The 23,427-nt window shown below is 47.3% G+C and overlaps 1 protein-coding gene across 1 annotated transcript in view; it reads right to left on the bottom strand.

Annotated features, from left to right (window-relative positions):
- ETFDH (electron transfer flavoprotein dehydrogenase) overlaps window positions 1-23,427 on the bottom strand; it is a 543,836-nt gene that overhangs the window by 308,099 nt on the left and 212,310 nt on the right. Inside the window, exons 5-6 of the mRNA XM_078676994.1 lie at window positions 11,302-11,420; window positions 11,033-11,110 (exon numbers count right to left, since the gene is read on the bottom strand). Of these exons, the coding sequence (XP_078533120.1) occupies window positions 11,033-11,110; window positions 11,302-11,420 (197 nt within the window). The remainder of the gene's footprint in view (window positions 1-11,032; window positions 11,111-11,301; window positions 11,421-23,427) is intronic.

Here is a 23,427-nt window from a genome sequence, read left to right as displayed (position 1 = left end):
CAATGTACCTTAGGTTGCGTTTCGCTTCCACGACAAGCAATGTCGCAGCGAGGGAAATGCGGCAGAGTTCAAGTACAAAGAAATAAAGACGTGAAGATCTTCCAGATGCGGCATGCTTCTCCGGGGATGAGAGTATTTCTCGGTTCGATGCGTGGACTGCAGCGGTGACACCCTAGTTCAGCGATGCGACGGTAACAGCTTCAGCTGCGACACTCTTCTCCCACAATGCGTGAAGCTTCCGCACAATGCGACAACTACAGCGGCGACATCTACGATGCGATGGCAGCAGCTCCGACGGCGGAGCGCTTCTCGGAGCTGCAAGGGGCTTTTCCTCAATGCAGTGCAGTGCGACAGTTCCAGCGGTGACACCCTCCTTCGGAGTAGCGACGGAAGGCACAGCGACGGCGACACGCTCCGGCCTCGTTGCGAGACTCTTCGCTCGATGCGGTGCAATATGACAGCTACAGCAGCGACACCCTCCTTCGGAGTTGCGACGGCAGCAGAAGCGACGGCGACACGCTTCCTCTTCGTTGCGGCACGCTTCTCTCAATGCGGTGCAATGCGACAGCTACAGCGCCAACATCCACGATGCGACGGCAGCAGCAGCGACACGCTTCTTCCTCAATGAGTCGCGCTTCCAGTTCCTTGCGACACGCAGTTCCACGGAAGGCCCAAAGCAGCAGCAGGCACCTCCAAAAGAACTCTGGAGAGCTGGGGGTTGGAGTCTGTTGCCCTTGAGACTTCAGCAGGAGGCAAGCTCTTTTCCAAGCCCTTGGAGATCCTTCACAGTTGAAAGCAAAGTACACAAAGTTCCTTTCTCCTTCCTTTGGCAGTAAGGCAACCACTGCAGGCCAAACCCCAAGCAACACTTCAGCTTGGGAATAGTCTCTCCTCAGTTTCTTCAGGTTCCTCTCCTCAGTAAAGGTATCTTCTTGTAGTCCAAAGTGATCTAATTTCTTGGGATCAGGGTCCAATATTTATACCCCAAAATCCTTTGTTCTCTGAGGGGAGAGGGGCCTTTGCCCAGTCCAAAACAGTTCTGAAGCACTCTGTTTACCAGACTTCTCCTTTCCTTTCACAGTGTAGGGCAGAAACATCAGACGCCCCACAAGAGGTGGAGACAGCAGTGTGGAAAGCAAATACAGTCCTGGAGCACTTTGTTTACAGGACTCCTTCTCTTCTTTCAGTGTGCAGGGCAGGGATAGCAGCCGCACCCCAGGATGTGGAGTCAGCATTGTGGAAGGCAGGCACAGCCCTATTCAAGGTTCAGGTGCAACTCCTCCCTCCCATCTAGATGCAGATCTCTCTATTCACCACTGGGCTGAATCATCCTGTCTCTTGGAATCCCCCAGCCCGGTCACTCACAAAACCAGACAAAGGAATACACAACCTAGCAGAGGCAGGCTTGAAAGGTTAGGCAAGCAAATACCTACTTTCTAAAAGTGGTATTTGCAAACACAGAATGTTAAAACCAACTTCACTAAAAGATGTATTTTATCATTCTGAATTCAGGCATACTAAACTATAATTTCTACCATGTTCTCTGAGTCAGTTAGGATTATAAAATGTAATAATTCTAACAGCCCATTCTGGCCTATGGAGAACAGGTAGCTTTGCAATAGTGAAAAACGAAAATGGCTGTAATTCACTATTAGGACAAGCCACACACACCAGGGCATGTCCTACCTTATACTTACAATGCACCCTGCCCTTGGGCCTACTATAGGGGTGACTGATATGAAGAAAAGGGAAGGTTTAGGGACTGGCAAGTGGGTGCACTTGCCCAGTCAGTGTGACAGTATCAGACCGCACACAGGCTCTGCAATGGCAGACCGTAGACACATTTTACAAGGCTGCTTCTGTGGGTGGCACAACCAGTGCTGCAGGCCCACCGGCAGCATTTAGATTTACACACCCTGGGCACACTCAGTGCACTGTACTAGGGTCTGACAAGTAAAGCAAATAGCCAAACATAGAACCACTGATTAATATATCAATTTACAATAGGGAGCACTTGCACTGTGGCACTGAATAGCAGTGGCACAGTGCCCAAAGCATCTAACACCAGCAAAAATACATGAGGCAACAGCAAAAATGGAAGGGAGACCCACGCCAATGGTGCCAGGTCTAACACTGAGCATAGATTATACAGTAGTATCTCCCCTAGCGGTGGTCACCTGTATCTGTTGCAGTAGTTTGAAAAAGAGTTTTGAGGACAGCTTAACCTACAGCAGCTTGCCCATCAACACAACAGTGTTTAGTGAAGGTATGCGTTGTAGACCATGTTGCTGCCTTACAGATGTCTTCTAGGGGAATGTTCCCCAAGAAAGACACAAAGGCTCCTAGTTTGCGTGTGGAGTGCACTCTATGAGGAATTGTTAATATGCGTTTTTCTTTTTGATAGCATATTTGTATACATTTTACAATCCACCTTGCAAAACCACCTTTAGAGATGGGATTGCCTTTATGTGGTGGAGAGAAAGCTTCCAACAATTGTTTTGTTTTGTGAAAGGATTTAGTTCTGTCAATGTAATAGAGAAGGGCTCTTTTCACTTCTAGGGTGTGTAGAGCTCTTTCTGCTACAGAGTCTGGGTTTTGAAAAAACTCTACTGATTGATTTAGATGAAATGGAGTAATGACTTTAGGAAGGAATTTTGGATTTTTTCTTAAGACCACTTTGTTACGATGTAAAAATGGTTCCTGTATAGTGAAAGCTTGAATCTCACTTACTCTTCTAAGAGGTAATAGCTACAAGGAAAGCTGTTTTCCATGTGATGAATTGTAATTCACATTTGTGAAAAAGGTTCAAAAGGGGGACCCATTAGCCTGGTAAGAACAATGTTTAGGTTCCACTCTGGAGAGGGTGGTAACCTACGAGTAATGATTTTTTTCAATCATTCCATAAATGCTTAAATTGCAGGCACTCTAAATAGTGACAAATGTTGTCTATTTTGTAAGTACGCAGCAAGTGCTGCAAGATGTAGACGTATAGATGAGTATGCCCAATTACATATTTGATAGTGGTGTCCTGCTAGTACAAACCTTAGATACTTCCTCTTAGAAGGATGTATGGGAATGTGGAAGTAGGCGTCCTAGAGATCTGGTGTAGCAAGGAAATCGCCTTGTTGTAACAGTGGGAGCACTTGTTGTAAAGTGATCATGTGAAAATGATCTGAGTGTATATACAGGTTTAACGGCTTGCGATCGAGAATTGGTCTTAGTGTCCCGTCTTTCTTGGGTATTAGGAAATACAGCGAATAAACCCCTGTTCCTTGATGTTGTTAGGGAACTATCTCTATTGAGTCTTTTTGAAGCAATGAGAGAACCTCTTATTTGAGCAGCATGAGATGTTCTGTTGACATTGGACGCTGTCTGGGTGGTATATGTGGAGGGGTAGCTGTAAGTTCTAGACAGTAACCATACTAGATAATTTGTCTCACCCACCTGTCTGTTGTGATGGAATTCCAGACAGGTAGGAACTTTGCTAATCTCCCCCCGACAGGAGTGGAATGCTGTTGGGGGAGCGGAAGGAAGTCACTGTTTTGTGGTGGGAGAGGTTCGATTGTTGTTATTACCTCGACCTCTTCCTTTATTGATGTTTTCTCTGTAGCCTCCTCTAAAATATCCTCTATTGGGGGATGTTTGTGTATTGGCTTTAAAGGAAGCTGAATTGTCTGCTCCAGTCTGCTTGGAAGCTCCTCTGTAGAAGAAGCGACGAAAGGAGCCTCGTGTTTGTGGGGACTGTAAAGCTCCCATAGATTTGGAAGTGTCAGTGTCTTTTTTCATCTTTTCAAGTGCCGTGTCTACAGCGGGCCTAAAAAGGTGCGGTTGGTTAAATGGCTGGTTTAAGATAGTAGTCTGGATCTCTTGGTTAAAAACCGGAGATGCGTAGCCATGTGTGGTGTCTAAGGAGGACACTAGTATTTATTGCTCGAGATGCAGTGTCTGCTGCATCAAGTGCGCACATTTTATTTTATTTTTTTAAAGTTTTTTATTGTCATTCGTGCGAATATACACAGCAGTGTGCCTACAACCATATTTAGGCCGGCAGCGATACACAATCAGTAATGCAATAGGAAAGTCTTCAAAGATTAGTATAGGGGCAATCAACGGGAGCATCCATTAGCATAATAATACTGTACTAGGCAAAGATACGACAGTTCTTACAGCAAGCCTACCTGCAACTAAGTAATGGTCAGCGGGGGCACAGCATGTGGGACAGCACAAACATCATCAGGGTTAATACAACATTGAGGAGAGTCAGCACCGCAATCATCAGGCTCAATATACCATAGTCTCCCCTAGGAGGAACGGCGGCGCAGGGTCGGCGCATAGCCGTCAGTTAGATCTCCATACGGAGCAGCAATACAGTGCACAACGTCTAACAAGCAGAACCCTGAAAATTGATCCCACCTGCATGCTCACACCGGCACGCAGAAACGCCGGCCAGGAGAGGGGAGTCCTAACAACCAATATGGCAATGTCAGTGTGATCCCCCTACACCGCTCCCCCTCCGCCATCGCCCCACCCAGTGCATCTGTATCTATTCCGAGTCCGAAGCCACGGATCGGCCAGTAGCGTCGGCATCCTCCCCCCCCCTGTGATGTAGGTGTGAGAAGGTATGTCTGCAGATCAAGTGCGCATTTGATTGATGCATTGGAGATTAACTTACCCTCTTGGATAAGATCATTTGCTTGTGCTTTGTATTAGTCAGGTAGATGCTGTAGAAGTGTTTCCAACTGATCATAATGGGCCCTGTCATATCTTGCGAGGAGCGCTTGTGTGTTAGCTATGCACCAGGTATTGCTTGCTTGGGCAGCTATTCTTTTACCTGAAGCGTCTATCATTTTAGAAACTTTATCAGGGGGTGGCGCTTCACCTGAGGTTTGGGAGTTAGCGCGCTTTCTAGCATTGGAAACGACTAGAGAATCTAAGGGTAGCTGTCCCTTAGTATAAGCAGGATCTGCAGGGGCAGGCCTACATTTCTTTTCTATTCTGGGGTTTATGATCCTAGCAAGTACAGGATCTTTAAACACTTTGGGGGCATGCTTAATGACCCCTTTAATCATGGGTAGGATTTGAACTGACTCTTGGGATTATTCAAAAGTATCTAGTAAAAAGTCCTCCTCTGCCTCATCGGAGTGCATTGTGACACCATGATAGATGGCAGCTCTATTGATTACATGTCCAAACCCAATATTATCTTCCGGAGGAGATGGTTTTGAGGGGTATGGATGTGGATCTGGGATGTCCGGTACATCTTGTGGGACCGAGTACTCCCAATCAGGTGGATCATTTGTGTAGGTAAAAGGGTCATTTGGGTCCTCCCCTCGCCCCATGATATCATCATCATTATGAGGAGGTGTATGAGGTGGTGAAAAACGAGGAGGAGAATTTTGAGGTGGAATAGGTTTAGGAAGAGGAGGTGGGTTAGAAGGAAGTATAGGAGAAGAAGGGTGCATAAGCGATGTGGCAGAGTCCTTTTTCTTCACAGGCACTGGAGGAGCAGGTCATGTGTCTAACTTCCTCTTTCTATATGGTGCAGTGGTAACATGTCCTGTCTCGGGATCAATATAGATCTTTTTTTGCTTAGGATCAGGATAAAAAAGCTCCTCTTCTGGGGGAACTGCTGCGGCGCCGATTTTTCCAGTTCCGAGCGTGGTTGTTGTTTGTCTTTATCTTTAGCCTTAGGAGGCATGATAGAGTCATTTGGCGTAGGTTTTGGCGCCTTAGCTGGTTTCGTCGGTATGGAAGCGGTCGAAGCCGGCTTATGTACGGACTTGGGTGATTTTGGGTCTGTTTTATTTTTTGAAGTCGACTGTTTTGGAACGGGTTTCGGTGCAGAGGGAGCTGGTGGGATAGGCACGTGCGGTTTGCTCGGTCCCGAGCTACCGGAAGGCTTTTGGATTTTCTTCGGAGCCGGGCTCGAAGGCGGGGCTTCTGAAGTAAGTTTTCGGTCACGATTGGGCCCAGGAGGCGGAGTGTTCACCATTGCCTTCGATTTCGGTGTGATGGGGGGGGGGGGAGGGGGTTGGGGTAGGGGCAGTAGTTCTCACTCTTTGACCCGGAGTGATGGAGTCATCGGAGTCATCTGCCTCGGATACAATTTTGAGATCTTCGGAATCTTCTTCTGGGACATCTGGGCCCTCGTCGAAGATGTCCACCGGTTCGGGAGTTGATCTCTGCATGATTTGTCGAAGGGCCCTTCGATCTCGAATGGTCTTCTTCGATCGAAAAGATGCGCAGGCTGGACAGCTGGACTCGTCCGGTTCAGGTGATAAGCACAGGTTACAGACCTTGTGATGGTCGCTGTGCGGGAATTTTGCTCCACACTGGGGGCATTTCTTGAATGGCGTCCTTTCCATGAGCTATAAGCCTCACGGCATGGATAGGCCCAATGGCCTGCATCGACGACCGGAATCGAGCTGATGAAGTAGAGTCGATGGTTGAGATGTTGAAAGTTATTTGGAAGAAATTAAGTACGTTTTTTCGCGTCGAACTACTTAGAAAGTAGATTTCGAACCGGAGAGGAAAAGTTACATCTGAACCCAGTGGCCGAAAAAACAATCTAAAGATGAAGTCGATGCCCATGCGCACTATCATCCAAGGAAGGAGTCACCTATCTTGTGACTACAAAGACTTCTTCCAAGACGAAAACAACATGCAATCATCCGAGCCCAACACCAGGTGGCGATCTAATGCTCAGTGTGAGATCTGCAACTCATATGCCTCGAACACAGAGATACTTCCAACGCGACTCCAGGATGCGAATGTGAAAATACGTATCCTACAAATCGATCAACACCATCCAGTCTTGCTGCTGCAACGTCAGAAGAACCAGAGCTAGGGTCAACATCTTGAACTTCACCTGTTTGAGGTAAAACTTCAAGACCCCGAGGTCTAGGATCAGCCTCAATCGGCCGTCCTTTTTGGGAATCAGGAAGTACTGGGAGTAGCATCCCTGACCCCTTTCCTGCCCCCGAACCACCTCTAGCGTACTTTTCTGCTCCACCGAGCACCAACCCTGAAGGTGGGGGGAGTGGAAAACTCCCAGAAGGGAAGGGGATACCCATTTTCCACGAGATCCAAAACCCAGAGATCTGAACTAACAGACCTCCAACTTCGTAGAAAATGGGACTTCCGTCCTCCCACGGGACCAACATGCTCTGGGATGGAGGATCTAGAGCTGCTTCCCTGCGGTACCAGTTGGAGGGGAAGGAGAAGAGGAAGAGGAGACTTGCTGTCGAGCTGTGCTTCACAGATGACCCCTACTTTTTCCTCTGTATGACCTATACAGAGGGTTTGCCGGTTGCTGCTGTTGTGACTGCTGCTGTTGTTTAGCTCAAAAGGAAGAAGTCCTGCCAAACCTGTGAAATCTGCAGTACCCAAAACCTCTGGGCTGGGACTGAAGACCCAAGAACCTCCCTGCGGCTCTACTATCTTTAAAGTGCTGTAGCGCCAAGTCCGTCTTGGCACTAAAAAGACGAAAGCCATCAAAAGGCAGGTCCAATAGGGTGGTCTGTATATCAGGTGAAAACCCAGACCCTCTTAGCCAAGCGTGCCACCTGGTATTACCCGAGGAACCCATTACTCTGATGACAGAGTCCGCAGTATCAAGTCCTGATTGAATGACCTGATGGGCAGCAGATTGGGTATCAGATAATACTTCTGCGAAATGGCCCTGAACATCCTCCGTAAGTTTAGGAAGTACCTCTCTTGCGGAGTCCATCCAAGCGTGGATATAAAGACTTAGCAGGCATGCTGAATTTGTAGATTTCAGAACCATACTGGCCGAAGAAATCACTTTCTTGGCCAATTGCTCCATCCTCTTGCATCCTCTATCTGCAGGCTTGGAAAGGAAAGAGCCTGCAGACTGTTTAGATGAGCAGGATGCCAAACTCTAAGGAGAGAGGTGTATGGAAAGTAAAGCAGGATCTCCCAGGGTCACCTTATACCTCCTTGCTATCAATCTGGAAACTGCAGGGGACGACAGTGGTTTCTGTCACACCTCTAAAAGTGTTTCAGTCAAAGCCTCATTAAAAGGTAGCAGAGGCTCTGAAACAGAAGAAGATGAATGGAGCACTTCTGTCAAAATGTTGGATGTGAGCTCTGCAGTAGGTAACAGCAAATCCAGCAGATCCGCTGCCTTCTTTATTACAGATTGATAAAAAGGAAACCTCCTGCGTTGGAAGGCTTTTGGTGAAGAGCGCTCCCAGCCAGTTGATGTGTCCGGTCCGCTAGCCTCCTGTAGGCCCTCAAAATCCTGCACAGGGTCAACAATTTCACCCTCTTCGGCTTCCTCCTACTGCTTCTGATATTCTTCCTCCTCCAGCAACCTTTGTGCTTCCCTCCTAGATCTTATCCTTGGGACTCGCGTCGGAGGTGTCGGACGCGGCGCCGGTGACTTCGGGACCAGCATCGATGGAGGCTCCACAGGAATAGTCAAAGGCGCTGGACGAGGCTGAGTCAGCACTGGACAGGAGTCAGACGGTGCCGAAGAAGACCCATCCAATGGCACTCTTCCCTCCAGGGACTGCACCGGCGTTGAGAACCTCAGCGTTGGGAGAGGGCAACTCCCCGGAGCCACTGGCATGAAAGGTGCCTGTGAGAAGTGAGGTGGCAAACCTCCAAGGGAGTACTAAAGCAGTCCCATGGGGCCAACCTGTGCTCCAGCAGGGTTAGCCACTCTGGCAAATATGCAAAGATCGCATTCAGGAAATGTGACTGATCTCTACCTGGCGCTGGAAAGGCTGGATATCCTGGATCCGGTGCTGCAGGTGCAGAGACCGTGTAGTGAGGCAGTCTAACTGTCTCCGGTTGCGGCATCAGAGACCCTGGAGTGGAGTGGAGTGTGCGGAGGCAAATGCGACGCCTCCCTGGGCACCAGTGAGACTTTATGAGGCTGGGCCGGCGTCACCTGAGGCAAAAGAGGAGAGGGATAGACTTCAGCCTTTCAATTATGTCAGAATAAAAGAGACCCCATTCAGAGTTCCTTCCTTCGAAGACCTATCCATGGCGTAGCTTCTTTTTATGCTTTCTTGACAACTTCGAGGTATGCGGAGTCGGCTACTTGGATCTAGACCTCTTCCGGCTCCTTTTCTGCTTATTTGCCTTGGCCATAAACAGCTTGGCGTCTCTCTATTTTAGGGCCTTCGGATTCATGAGCCTGCATGACGAACACCCCTCGATGTTGTGGTCGCACGAGGCACCATAAACAATCCTTATGGGGGTCAGTAATTGACATATGACCCCCACATTCCCTGCAAGGCTTAAACCCGGACTTCTTCTGGATAGCCATGATACTGTTATAATTACAGGCAGAACCTGAAACAAATAAACTCCAAAAAATGGAGAGCCCTGGAAAAAACCGTTACGAGTCGACGGCTCAGATAAAAGGGAACAAAAGTCAGCACACCGACTAGGTCTTCTTATGGCTACGATGACATCACGCAGAGTCATGTGCGGGGCAGTTCCATTGCGATGCCCTTGTTGACATGGGAGAGCTATGGAGAAAAGTTTCTGTGACATGCTGCGCATGAATTAATTCAAACTGTTAGGAATCCACAGGCAGATATATCCACCAGAATGGAGTATTTAGCTGGCACCCCTGACACCAGGAACTTAGATTTGACGTATCAAGAAGAAAAGAGAAAGAAGAGCAGAGAGAAAAGCGAGAACTGAAGACTACTGTGGATTTATGACACCAAGCCCTGCCTGCCTGAACCAGGTCTCCACAATCGTGACCAGAGACTCGTCCTGCAGCTGACAAGCTTCCAAGAACCCCTGGAGACTGCCCGCCCTTCGCAAATTGTCAAGCAATATCCCTTGGGGTAGAGGAGCTACTCCCCTGCAGTCCACAGGCACTGAAACACAAAGTCCAGTCTACTGAGTTGCCGCTCCATGGCCAGCCCAATGCATCAGTCCTCCAGGAAGAGGACCCTGTGCTTCTGAAAGTCTGATCTGTCACACCCCACCAAGTGAGAGAACAGCAGGACGAACCGGAGCAGCACAAGACCAATACCCAGGGTACCGGACCATTTGCAGCAAACAACACCTGTGAGAGTCCAATCCAGCCTCCCCCTGCACTGAGACCGAACAGCCGTCGAGGGACATCAGCACTGAATAGACCCACTTCCAGGGTGACCCAGCTGTACTGATTTTGCACCCTCAACTGGCGAAGACCGACAACCTCAAGGCCGTAGATTTCAGAGAGCTAGCCAACATTTTCACTCTGCACCCAAGTTCCCCAGCTCGAGTACCGACAAACAGACTATGCTTTCATGTCCATTGGACCCTTGTGACATGAGCACTTCATTGGGAGCCCACGGACTTGTGCCCAAGTCCCCCTCGCAGTCTGTTTCCAGATGGCCCACCTACTTTCCTCCAACGTAGCATGCACAGATACCAACCCGACCAGCACCTCTGCACCCAGACGCCTCAGGGCAGGTAACTAGTAACTACTGGTGGTTCTTTGAGCCTTGGCTCCCTCCAACTCTAAGTCCCAGATCCAGACCCCCAGATATCGATCGCAAATAACGGTATGCAAATATGCCTCTTCTCACATTGGGAAGCATTGTTGCGTAAGGGGACACTGAATAGAACAGTTTACTTACCTGTAAAAATTCATAATTGCAAAAGTACTTATTGACAATGAATTTTTTGGTATCAAAATGTATATCCAAATGAGTTATTTTTCTAAATTGGTCTCAGAATTATTCTTGAATGTGTTTCTCATTTATTGCCTCTGTGAGTACAACAAATGCTTGGTACTACCTTCTGATAAGCCTAACTGCTCACCCACACTACCACAAAAGAGAGCATTGCAGTTATCATTTGCACCTCTGTAAACCAATTGGGGTTTGGCTGGACTCTTTACACAGTGTACCTCTTTTTAGTCCACTGTATAAATAGTTAGTTTAGTAAAAACTTTGAACGTAATCACTTTTTAGGCAGAAGTATTTTTCGTACAACAATATGCATTATAAATTAACATGAGCATTGTGCTTTGTAACATATTTAAAAAGAGAGTTACCTTTGGTGCTCCATCTTTCTGTATGCCCACATCATTAGTGGCGATTCCTTTCACACTGCCATCTTCATGGAACAGAGCCTTAATTAAGAAGAAGAGTAAGTATTTCAAGAACCTAGAATTGGTCAACATGAACAGTCAAAAGGAAAGGCTAATGGCAGTAGCATATCAATTTAACATCTGCACTCAAAACTCAGAAAACCAATTATAAGATATTGTTCTTGTATAAGGCAAAGCATCATGAATCCATAGTTCCAAAATGAATGACTTACCTCAGCTGCAGCATAGCCTGGATACACCTCGACCCCCAGCTCTTCAGCCTGCTCCCCCAACCACCTGACCAGGTGGCCCAGGCGTACAATGTAATTGCCATGGTTATTCATTGGGAGGCCTGCAAAGGTAAATCAGTTACTTACGTTATGGTAGGGTAAAGACCTTCACTCAAAAACAACTTGGGGTTAGGACTTTAGTAGCTAAGAGTAATTTGTTTAGGACCCCTTATAGTGACATAGCAAATTACATTTACACAATTTAAGTGATATGTTTGGCTTTATGTTTATTTTTTGTAAAGTGCATGGCTTCCCGAAGAATTCCCTGCACTGGTGAGAGCTGGACTGAGGGTCGTGACCACATATAAATTAAAGGGGAAACAGCCAACTCTTTAGGTTTTTCCTGAAGGACATTACATTAGGCAGTGATCTAAGGTAGAGTGGGAGGGCATTCCACAGCCTCGGTACCAAATGGGCAAATGATCTGCCTCCCCATCTTGCCCTTTTTACTCCAGTAGTCCTAAGGAGCTACATTAGGGAGGATCTTAGGTGCCTGGTAGGATTGCACATAGATATCAGTTGTCAGAGATTTACTGGGCCTTTTGTATTTATGGCCCTGTAAGCAATACACAGGGATTAAAACTTGAATCTTGCTTAAGTCGGTAGCCGATGGAGATGTTTAAAAGATTCTTTCACTGATACGTAGCTTTGATCTGTTAGTAGGAGTCTTGCTGCTGCATTCTGCACCACCTGGAGTCTCTTATTACATATTTCGGTGAGCCTACATGAAGAGAGTTGCGATAGTCCAGGCGAGAGACCATAAGGGACTGAATAACGTTTTTTTTAAAAGAGATCGGGGATCAATTTGATTTATCTTCCTAATCATTCTGAGTAACGAAACGCAGATTCCTGACAATTTATTGGTTTGATAGTCCATTGGGAGCGTACCATCCAGATAAATTCCTAGGTTTTTTATAAAGGGTTTGGGATCGGGAGGGTTGCCCATATCGTTTGGCCAGTGAATCAGGGGTTTGTGTATGGCAGGGTTTCCCAGTATCATGAGCTCCGTCTTGTCTCAGTTTAGCTTCAAGCAACTGTTTGACATCCAGTTGGCCACCTTCTCCAGACAGGTTATCAACTGTTGGTTCCTTGAATTGGGACCGTTTGTGAGAGAGACAACCAAATGGGTGTCATCTGCGTAGGAGACAGCCGATATGTCAAACTCCTGAACTATGATGGCAAGCTGTCGCACATAAATGTTAAATAATGTAGGGCTGAGTGACGAGCCCTATGGTACACCACAAATAATTGGCAAGCAATCTGAGAAACAATCTTTTTCCATCACTAGATAAGATATGTTCTCCAAAAAAAGAAGTTAGCCAATCCATAGCTTTATCCTGGATTCCTACTTGCCTTAGTCTGCCTTTTAAGATGGCATGATCAACGATGTTGAATGCTGCGCTTAGAGCAGAAGAATGGCAGCTGAGCCTTCATTATCTAATAGAGCTTTGAGCTCCTCTATAAACACCCGTAATGCTGCTTCTGTGCTATGGTGAGAACAAAAGCCCATCTGGGTGTGTTAAAGGATGTCATTTGCTTCTAAAAAAATTGGCTAATGTGTGATTGACATGTTTCACCAGAAGATTGTCAAATAACAGAAGTAATGAAATAGGATGCAGATTGCTGAGTATTCCTGGATCAAGATGAGCTTTTTTTCCTTGTTCGTGTGTAGCTGGTGGCCACAATGATTACAAGCTCCTTTGGGAACAGGCGGGTTATTAACTCCTGGCAATGAAGAGCATGAGGGGTGTAGCAGGGGTCTGAGAATTAGTAGCTAATCTCTAGTGTATTTGTATAGACCTGTGTGGTCTGTACTTTCTCCACTTTTTATTACAGCAGACATGTTAACAGGTAACAAAATACTTAATTTACCAAAAACCCTGGGAAAACAAGGAAACAGTAAACAATGTCCAATTAACATAGTCAGGGACCCCTTTATAGTCATTCGTCCCCGTTGCTGCCTCCTCTTTCTTCACCTCTGGGCCACTTCTCTATTGTTTATTGTATAGGTAATCCTTGCATTTTGGCATATTTCTTGTATTGTGCTGTGTTTTTATTGCAATCGCGACCGCAGGACCGCTTGTTGCTCCTGCGCGGCCGCTTTTTCTCTGTTAGCGTGCTTTAGTTATCAGGGCCTGGCCACTGGAGAGTGCCGTGTGGCGGCCGTGCTCAGCGGGTCTCCCCTCCTGAGCCGGCATGCGAATTCTCGTGAGGCGATCTGCCATTTTCAGCGTGGCAGGCCAGGAACTCTGTATAATCAGAGCTTTGCCCCACACGCTTGGAGCACTACACCCCTCCTTGAGGTATGTATTAATAATCAGCGTGTAGTGCAGGTGAAAGGTTGGTGTGGAAAAAACAGACACCGTCCCAGGCATAAATGCAACCCCTGAAAACACGCGAGTGAGGGTGGTATCCTGCAGGGTTTCGCCCTGTTATTGGACCCTTGGGCAACATATATTTGGCTAGGAGACCCCCACCTTTGTTATACTACACTCCAACTTGCCTCGTGACCCCTGAGCCCTATAAACTTAAATTAGGCGATTCCCAACAGTCACTGTACAGTAACAGCGACTCCTCCGCTATGGTGGAACGGCGTCCTACTGCTTTTCAGCAGTGTCAAGAAGGAAAAATAAAATGATAATACCTACTGTTATTATCATTTTATTTTTCCTTGATGAAAGCAGTTTGGGGGATGGGTTGGGGCACGGCTGTCTTCGCAGCCAGTAGGGCAGGAGTGGTATGTGCACTTAAGTGCACGTGAAGGTTCGGCCAGCCGTTTTGGCCGGCCAAACAGTTATTCACACTTAGCATGTTTTTCATCGGGCTGTGATACACCGCTTAGGTGAAGATCATGCAGGCTTGCATTCCCCATCTGGGCACCGAACCACAGTGCTCAGAACAATCACAATGCTGCTATCATAGGGATAGCAGTGTTGGGATAGGCTTAGTGGAGACTGTGTGCTTCTAGGAAGAGAAGCAAGGACAGACGACGGAGGAACCCAGTGGGTGTGGACAGAGAAGTGAAATGTAATTTTTTAACCCCCGACCCACCACCGCCATCATGTATAAGCAGTCACTGCTGTCCAGCATGAGTAATGTTTAAGAGACCTATATGATGGACAGTATGACCTACTTCCCAACTGACAACCATTTTTGAGAAGTTATGAATCTCTCTATCTTAAAAGCGGTTCAACAGGTGGTGGCTCCCTTGGAGCAGAAATTGTTACAGTATGCCAAGCGCTTCTTTAAACCCTCACCCGCCCTCCTGGGGGGAGGGAGATACCCTCTAGGTCATGCTTTCGCTACCTCCTGGGACGCAAAAGGGATCCCAACCCTGGCATCGATCTGTATGCTTTTGAAAGATTGAAGTGAGCCTTCCTGGACCAGTCCAAGCCCTTGGCACCAGACCTCCCTGTTCCCAAGCCTTCTAGGCTCCAACCCACTGGGGTAGCACACGTTTCTTGCCCATCCAGCCCACTCTCCCTCTGGCTCCTATGCAGGGCACGATACGGGGTCCTGGCTATAGTGCCCCTCGCCCAGACAACCTAGATAGGACACGCCCACAGCTGATTCCCCTCAGGAGACCTCTGACATGCTGGACCCTGAACAGCTTCTAAAGCTCCGCTCCGCAGAATGGGTCCCCGCGGATAAAGTCACGACCTACGTTGTGAGACTATGGAAGCACTTGATAAAGAGGTCCACAACCGCCTTCGGGCGGATTTTTCTTGCCCAACCCTAGACAGCAAAGAGGCACTAATCCCCCCCGACATAGATGAGCATATTGCCACCTTTCTGAGACAATACATACGTGACCCCAAAAAGGGTATAGTTAGATCCTGGCGGGCTTCTCAGGGTGGGCCCAGACGGCAATTACCTTTTTGAGGAATGCGCACTGCGCTATATCGACAGAGGCACCATTCGCTCCTCAAAGATAGACTCCAAACCGGGGGACCTAGCCACCTCAAAAGCTGGCCCCATTGCCCAAAGGGGATTGTTTGGTGACACGGTCATGTGTGATCTGGATAAATTTGTGGCAACTTTCAGTTCGCTTGACAAGGCCCAGGCATCCATGAAATGCATCTTTACGCCCTGCATTTTCAACGCGGCTCGCCGAGGCAGGGGATACTCACACCCTCCAGCCCCTGGCAGAGGCTATAGCAATAGAGTGGGACAGCAGCAGGATGCCTTGATATTCGGAAACTTCTACCCCATGAGAAGTTAACCCAGAACCTTCCCTTTGGTCTGAAATCCGCCCGTGGTGTTTTGCCAAAGTAACACGCCCAGTGGTAGAACTTCTCAGAGCTAGGGCGTTCGGCTAATCGTTTATTTAGATAACATTCTTCTGATAGACCAGTGCTCCTAGAATCTTTCTGTGCATCTTCAGCTGGCAGTCACCCTATTGGTGCTCTAGGCTTCATCATCAATAACAGAAGTCAGTCCTTACTCCCACTCAGTATTTTGTGTTCCAGAACCACACTCAGCCTCCCTTCAAGTAAGGTGAACAAGATCAGGCATGTACAGCCTTGGATGGTGCTCAAATCATCCACCTCCCTATGGCAGATCGGGAGGGTGGAGGGACTGTTGTCATTCTCAATCCAGGCACCTTCATTATCGAGTTCGGCAGCGGCTCAAGACTTTTCATCTCTGGAGAGGGCTAACATATTCTCAGGTGATCTCTTAATCAGAGGATGCCAAACAAGAGATAAAGTGGTGGCTTGCCTGCATAGAAACATGGAATTCCCGGGCAATATGTGGTTCTCTCCCAGACCTAGTCATAGTCAGATGCTTGCAGTACTGGCTGGGGTGTGCGGTATGGAGAATCCTTCACTGGAGGAAGATGGTCCTCTCATGAAAAGACCCTACACATCAATTGCCTCAAACTAATGGCAGGCTCTTTCGCGGTCAGGTATTGGACCAAAGACCAAGCGAAATGCTGCGTTCTTCTCAAAATGTACAACGTAGTGGTGGTGCACTATAACAACCATTTAGAGGGTACGCAATCCAAGTCCCTCTCATACCTGGCAAGATACTCCTGGGACCACTGCCTTGTGAAACAAATCTCGGTGATGGAGGAACACCTCCTAGGAAAATACAATCAAGTGGCCGATTGGCACTCCCGTTACCTGAAGGATACGAGCCTCGGGCAGTTGTACCAGTCGGTTTTCCCAGCCCTTCAGACCAACTGGGGCCTGTTCTCGGTGGACCCATCCGCATCTCACCTGGATCAGAATCTCGCCAGGTACTTCAATTGATGACCGGACCCGAGGCAGTGTCCTCAGATTTTTTCCTCCAGGACTGACACCTGGAACAAGGATACACCCCTACTCCATACACTATAATAAGCCTCTTGACACAGGTTCCAAGACAAAAGGTGGAAATGGTACCAGGGACCCCGATATGGAGATAACAAGTCTGGTATCCAGTTCTTCTGGAACTTTCCTATGATTTTTCAACCACTCTTTCTTGATCTCCTCTGAGACCCCGAGGGAAATCGTCTTTAACTAGTACTAGGAGGGTCGCTTCCTCTTATGGCATGGAGGATTGCAGGGAATGCTAGAAAGTCAGAGGGCTTTCGAGCCCAGCAGCGTCCCTCTTCTCCGAGACATGAGCTGAAAGCAGCATCAAGCCATATAGATTGGCATGGGCTCAATGTTTGGGCTGGTGTCCCCAAAAACCTAGATCCAGTGGAGGCAGACATTGTCCATATCTGGACTATAGCTCCATCCCCACCTTCAGGTCCACGATATTGGTGGGTCACACTCCAGAGGGAAAGCACCCCGTAGTGAGGAAGCTTCTGCCGGGCATCCAATTATGCCTTCTTCCAGAGCCTAGGTATTCAACACTATGTGACGTCAACAAGGTCCTCAAACTTTTCTGGTCTTAGCAGTCCAACAAATATCTTTCAAGGAAGGAAATTTCAGCCAAGCTCTCCACCCCATTATGGCTGATTTCATGTCAAAGGGTTTCGGTCAAAGGGTTTCGGTCAAAGGGTTTCGGATGTCAGAGCATTGGATATTAAGTGTAGAGAATTTACCCCAGATGGGGTTACTTCCAATATTTCAAGTTGTTCAAAAGGTAATTCACGTGTCATTTCTGCCCCTTTCTTTCCAGAATCCCCAAAGGTGTGTGTAATGCGTTGTATAAAGAGCTACGAAACAATGACTGTGGATATCCATTCCCATGGTGAGAGGCAACTGCTTATTACACTCAAGAAGCCATAAAAAGCAGTCTCCTCGCCTAACATCCCTAGATGGATTTGATAGGCTTTGCAATAGGCTGGCATTAATACTAAGGTATTTGGTGCTCATTCTGCTAGAAGGAGCCATGGCTTTAAAGGGGTTCTCTCTCGGAGCTCGTCTGGGAGACATACTTAATGCAGCAGACTGGTCTTCAAATTCTACCTTTAAAGGGTTTTTCTTTAAACCAGTTCCCGGCATTGCATCACTGGTTGTGGAGAAACTTTGAACCAGCATAATCTGCGCCTTCGGTCGTGGCATAGAATGAAAAATGTCCTAGCCATCGTACCAGAAAGTTTCAATTGTATTAAGGACACAGAGGCGAGGATTAGCCCACCGGGGGATAAGACAATTTCTGTAAAGGTAGATATAATCAGGTATTCAATTTAGTAGCATATGTTCATAGGTGATGCATGCATAATGGGGTGATGTCAATTCAGGATATTGTATAAACTGTTTCTGGAGTCACAGGTGTGGAAATTTCATTTACGTATGAATATTTGCGTTCCTCAGGCTCCATTGGGTCTAATCAGGACCGAAGATTATTACTTGATTTCTGTTGCAGGAAGAAAGAGAAGGCAGCAACAGAGACGAAGGACTATCAAAGGGTCCCAGACTGTGTTGATTGGACATTGTTTCACTTTTGAATTTTTCCCAGGGTTTATGGGAAATGAAGTATTTTGTTGTCTGTTAACATGGCTGCTGTAATAAAAAGTGGAGAAAGTACAGCATATTCCTCGCCTCCCTGTCCTTAATAGAACACAGAAGATCTTTGTGGTACCCCCAGGATACCAGTGGTCTCTGGTACAACAGAGCATGCATCTGAAGCACTGAACTGGACTGAGTTACGCTTCTGGCTGCATTGTGCTGCTAGATTATGGGTCTTCTTGGCCTGATTACCCCTGACTTTTTGCCTCTACCTCCGTTATTTATGACTGGCTTAGCTGCTTTGGACAGTTTGCCACTGCTAAACAGTGTCAAAGTGTAAGTGTACCCTGTATAAAGTGCAATGGTAATTAGTTGATATGTTTGCCTTTCTAAGTAAAGTCCCTAGTAAAGTGCACCATGTGTGCCACAGCTGGTAATGCAACTGCTACTAGTGGGCCTGCAGCACTGATTGTGCCACCCACACAAGTAGCCTTAAAAAGGGAACTCAGGCCTGCCATCGCAGGGCCTGCGTGCAGTTTGCTAAACAGCCATGTTGTTCTGTCAAGTGCACTCACTTGCAGACCTTACCCTTCCCTTTCTATGCACATCAGACACCCCTATGGTAGGTCCAGGGTACCCCCTGGGCAGGGTGCAGTGCAAGTGAAAGGTAGGACATGTACTAAGGTGTGTGCCTTGTCCTAACAGTGAAATCTCCATTTTCGTTTTTCACTTTTGAAAGGCTATCTTGCACATAGGATAGAATGTGGAGGCTGTGTAATGCGTTTTCCAGCCTATATTAAAAAAAAGGCTTAAGATGAAAGGGTGAAGTTTAGTATGCCTGAACTCACAATGAAATAACACATTAATTAGGAAGGTGGTTTTTGCATTGTGGGTTCAGAAGCCACTCTTTTAGTGGCTGAGTTTTTGTGCTCTAACATTTCTGTGTGTCTCTGCCGGGCTGTGGATTGACTGTCTGGATTTGAAAGCAATAGGATCTGGGGAATGTCTTGACCCAGGGGAGTAGGAGAGACAGCAACAGGCTGACCAGCATCTGGAGTGTAGCGGAAGGAGAAGTCCCTAGAGGTGAAGCTGCCTGGGTGGCTGCTATAAAACAATTGGCTCATCTCCTGCTGAGTGATTGAGAATCCAGACCCCCACTAATCAAAGGAAGAAAGGTGTCACTGGCAGGGAGGCACCCATAACTGGTTCGAACAGGGATCAGTGCCCCCTGAAACACAGACTTCAAAGCCATTGAGGGGTATAACTATGAGAGCTGAAGCCCCTGAACTTTGGAGAATGGCTTGATCAAGTGTGAACAAGACTGGATCAAGTGTGGTGATGAGGACCTTTGCCAAGGAAGAAACAACTGAAGAGACTGAAGGATAGGACTGACCCTTGCTGTGTGATCTTGGGCTGGCCTGCAGTTTGCTGCTTTAACCAAGGAAAGGCTAAAGGGACTTTGCTGTGGGCTATGTCCCCCTGCTTGAGGAACTGTGCTGTGTCCTGAAGTAACTTATCCCCAAGGGCCGGAGGTGAGCTGGCTCCCTGTTCAGAAACACAGGAACACAAAGGTTTCCAGGAGAGTATCAGCGGCACTGTGTGAGCGTGCCTGTTGCAGTCTGAGACCCTCGTAAGAACTGCCTTGTGATCGTGGGTGCCTGGAGTCCAAGTGAGTCTTAGTGATGCTGTGTGCGTGTGCTTTGTGCAGCCTAAGACCTTCATGAGGATCGGCCTGTGATCGTGGGCACCTGGAATCCAAGCAAGGATCAGCGACGCTGTGCGCGTATGCGTGTGCTTTGTGCAGCCTGAACCCCTTTGTGAGGATTGTCCAGTGTGCACCAGAATCCAAGTGAGTCTCAGCGTCGCTGTGGGCGGGTGCGTTGTGTACCAGGAGACCTTTGTGAGGATTGGCTGTGTTATCGTGTGCACCAGAGTAAAGTGAGTCTCAGCGACACTGTGCGGGTGATCTTCGTGCAGCCTGAGACCGCTGTGTGGAGTGCCCAGTGATCGTGCAACCGGAGTGAAGGAAGTCTCAGCGACGCTGTGTGCGTGTGCTTTGTGGCAGCCTGAGATGTTCGTAAGTGAAGTGGCCCGGACCGGCAGTCCCGGTGGAGCGGAGTTGCCGGCCCGAGCCACCGTTGCCATTTCACAAAGCTGCAGTGGAGGCCCAGCCACTGGACGAAGAGAGGAGAGTGGGTTTGCGCCCCCCCCTGGTAACGTGTGTCGACTCCTTAGGGGGGGGGCTCGGAGGGAGACGCTCTCGCCCTCTCTCTCGTGTTGACAGAGCGAGCCTCTGCTTCAGCTCGTATCGCGGCCCTTATTGCCAAGGGAGTGGCGGTACAGGAGCTGAAGTGCGAGGCTGCACTTTGGGATTACATCATACTGTGTTGGGGGCAACTGTGAGAGGCTGACTGCAGGTCAGAATGAGAGGTGGAGAGACCGCCTAAGGCCCGGTGATCAGGGCCTCAGTGTACTACGAAGTATTCAATTTCTGCAGAACGGAGTACCCGACTGACGTATTACACATTGCATAATTTCTGTATAACGAACTACCTGATTGTCGTATGACGCATTGCCTTGTTTCTGCATAACAAACTACTCAATTAGCATATTGTGCATTGCATTATTCCTGCATAACGAATTACCTGATTAGTGTATACGCATTGCCTTATTTTTGCAAAAAAACATATCTGGTGGTTGTATCACGCATTGCATTATTTTACCTTGCAAAGTGCCTGATTGTTGCATTACGCATTGCATTCTTTTCATTGCAGAGTATCTTGTTGCTACGTTACGCATTACAGTATTTTTACATTGCAAAGGTGCCCGATTCTAGCATTAACTGTATGACATGTTATTAGGAGTACTTGAGAATGTTTAGAAGTGCTCATTGACATCCCCAGAACATACAAGGGCTGGCTGGCCTAACAACCGGCCTGGAGAAATATTACACAACCTCATATGTTGGTTTTATATTGTGTGGTCTTATCGTATATCTTTTTACATAAAGTTTATACTCGTTTTATAACACTCGTGGGGAGTCTATTTGTGGTGTCATCATTGGATTATTGTGAGCGTGGTTGCGAATACTTAAAACATTTGCCTTGAAGATAAGCCTGGCTGCTCGTGCCAAGCTACCGAGGGGGTGAGTGGGGATATCTAAGAAGGTGACCTTCCTTTCCCTGATGTTGGAACGCGGGTCCCTACTTGGCCTAAGGTACCTACCTCAGCCAACTAGGGATCCCGGGTCTAACAAGCATGCTATCCAGTGAGTGGCTCCTCCTGCGCGATCAAATGCATGAACGCAGCTCATGGTGGTCAACAACATGTCTGGTTGATCTTAGAACCATAAACCACTTGGAAGAAGGGAAACGGACCAGTCAAAATCAACAAAGAATAACCATCTAAAGTCCTTAAATCAAGCACTGCAAATATGTTAAGCCCCTGACCACAATATGAAATTCATGCAAAGGATTTAACTTGAAATACATATTTTTGTCCATGCTGTTGAATGCCTACAACTCTTGCATCTATCTCGATAAACCCAGTGGCTAATTGTAGGACCACAAACTACTTGGGAGGTGATTGACGGCCCAGCTTGAGTGTCCTTTATTTTTAGTTGGTAGCGATTTCACTCTCTAGCCCTTGCCTGTTATACAACCAACATACCTGGTCCACCCAACCACAGGCAAGTGCATACAGTATTCCTGCCAAACAAACACCCTCATGTCTTTTTCTTTGCTGTCTTGTTACAGGAATTGCAGTGGATTGGTCTCTTTATGCATTTTCACCACCACTAACTGGTCCTTACTCATGTCATGTTAAAACCAGCCAGACAGCCATTTTTCTGTGAGGCACTCAAGAAACACTTATGACTGTAACAACCAAAGATGCCTGAAGTAATGCATGGATCAGTTATACAAGAAATCTCCACCATCAGCATGACGATGGGAACTTTTGATCAAAATGTTCGAGCTCTCCTATCAATTCAATGGGATGACACCACATGTCCGTCGTAAACACCTAGCTACCACTGAGAGAAGACTGGGAAACTTACAAGTGGGTCTCAATGCTCAACTGGATTGGGATGTAGAAATATGGAACTTTAAATGGAATGTCATCGATCTGAAGGACCGCTCGCGGAGGGACAACATTCCCTTCTATAGTATTATGAAGCAGAAGGACAACATAATCACATTTCTGGGTTTGTGTCCCACTTCCTGCATCTACACACTTGAAATCCAAAGGGCACACAAGCTCTGGTTTGACAGACAGCAGTGAGCCCCTGCACTTGCCTGCCTTCGCCCCTGCCAATATGTGTGACTTATCCTATGAGCAGCTAGGAAGAATGAGGTCCCATACATAAAATGGTTGACTATTCTCATTACACCAACGTTAAAAGGAAAAATGGCCTTCACTGTAGACAGGAATCATAAAATTTGGCAATGCTGGATCGGGGAAATCATGATTATCAGAGTAGATGGCAAGACCACGGAGTTTCATGAGACAACAGCTGGAAAATGTCCTAAAAAACACTTGATTGTCATTGATGGATGTGATGCCACCCAGAGGTGAGTCAGGAGCATCGGAAGACAAGACAGACACTGGGACAGCTGCCTCCGTGATGCCAGGCAACCTATCCTCCGAGCATGGTTCGAACGCCCAATGACCTGAAATATCACATTTCTGACAGACTCCTGGGAACGAACCATGACCAATACCTCATATCATCCTTTTTCTTGTCTCTTGCTCCTCATTACGTCCTATCCCAGTGTAAGTTATAGATCTACTTTTAATGTGCTAACTGCTCTTCGCCAAGTAAATATTTTCAGAACAATAATATAGTCTCGCATATTAGCATATTTAGTTCTTCTAGTTATAAGTCTACGTTCGGAATGTACACCATTCCCTGCTATTTAGACTTGTGGTTTGAATCTTTTTGAACAAAATAGTGGACTTCCCACTTTACATGGGGCTTGCCCTAACACAATCTGTCACCCCCAATGTTTTGATGTACCTCACTGATGCCCCCAACTTTAGAATTATAAACAACACATTCCACCCTTCAGTCTTTGACCTGCTCTCCACCTTTATACTGGCATATTATACATTTGGATCTAGCTCAGAGAATACTCTGTAATCCCATGTGCTACCCACAGATGATCCTTGTTCATTCTTGAGAGGA

This window comes from Lissotriton helveticus, chromosome 2_1, assembly GCF_964261635.1.
Source record: "Lissotriton helveticus chromosome 2_1, aLisHel1.1, whole genome shotgun sequence".
Classification (NCBI taxonomy): domain Eukaryota; kingdom Metazoa; phylum Chordata; class Amphibia; order Caudata; family Salamandridae; genus Lissotriton; species Lissotriton helveticus.
The sequence above is the reverse complement of the archived record's forward strand: the minus strand, read 5'-3'. Positions and strand labels throughout refer to the sequence as shown.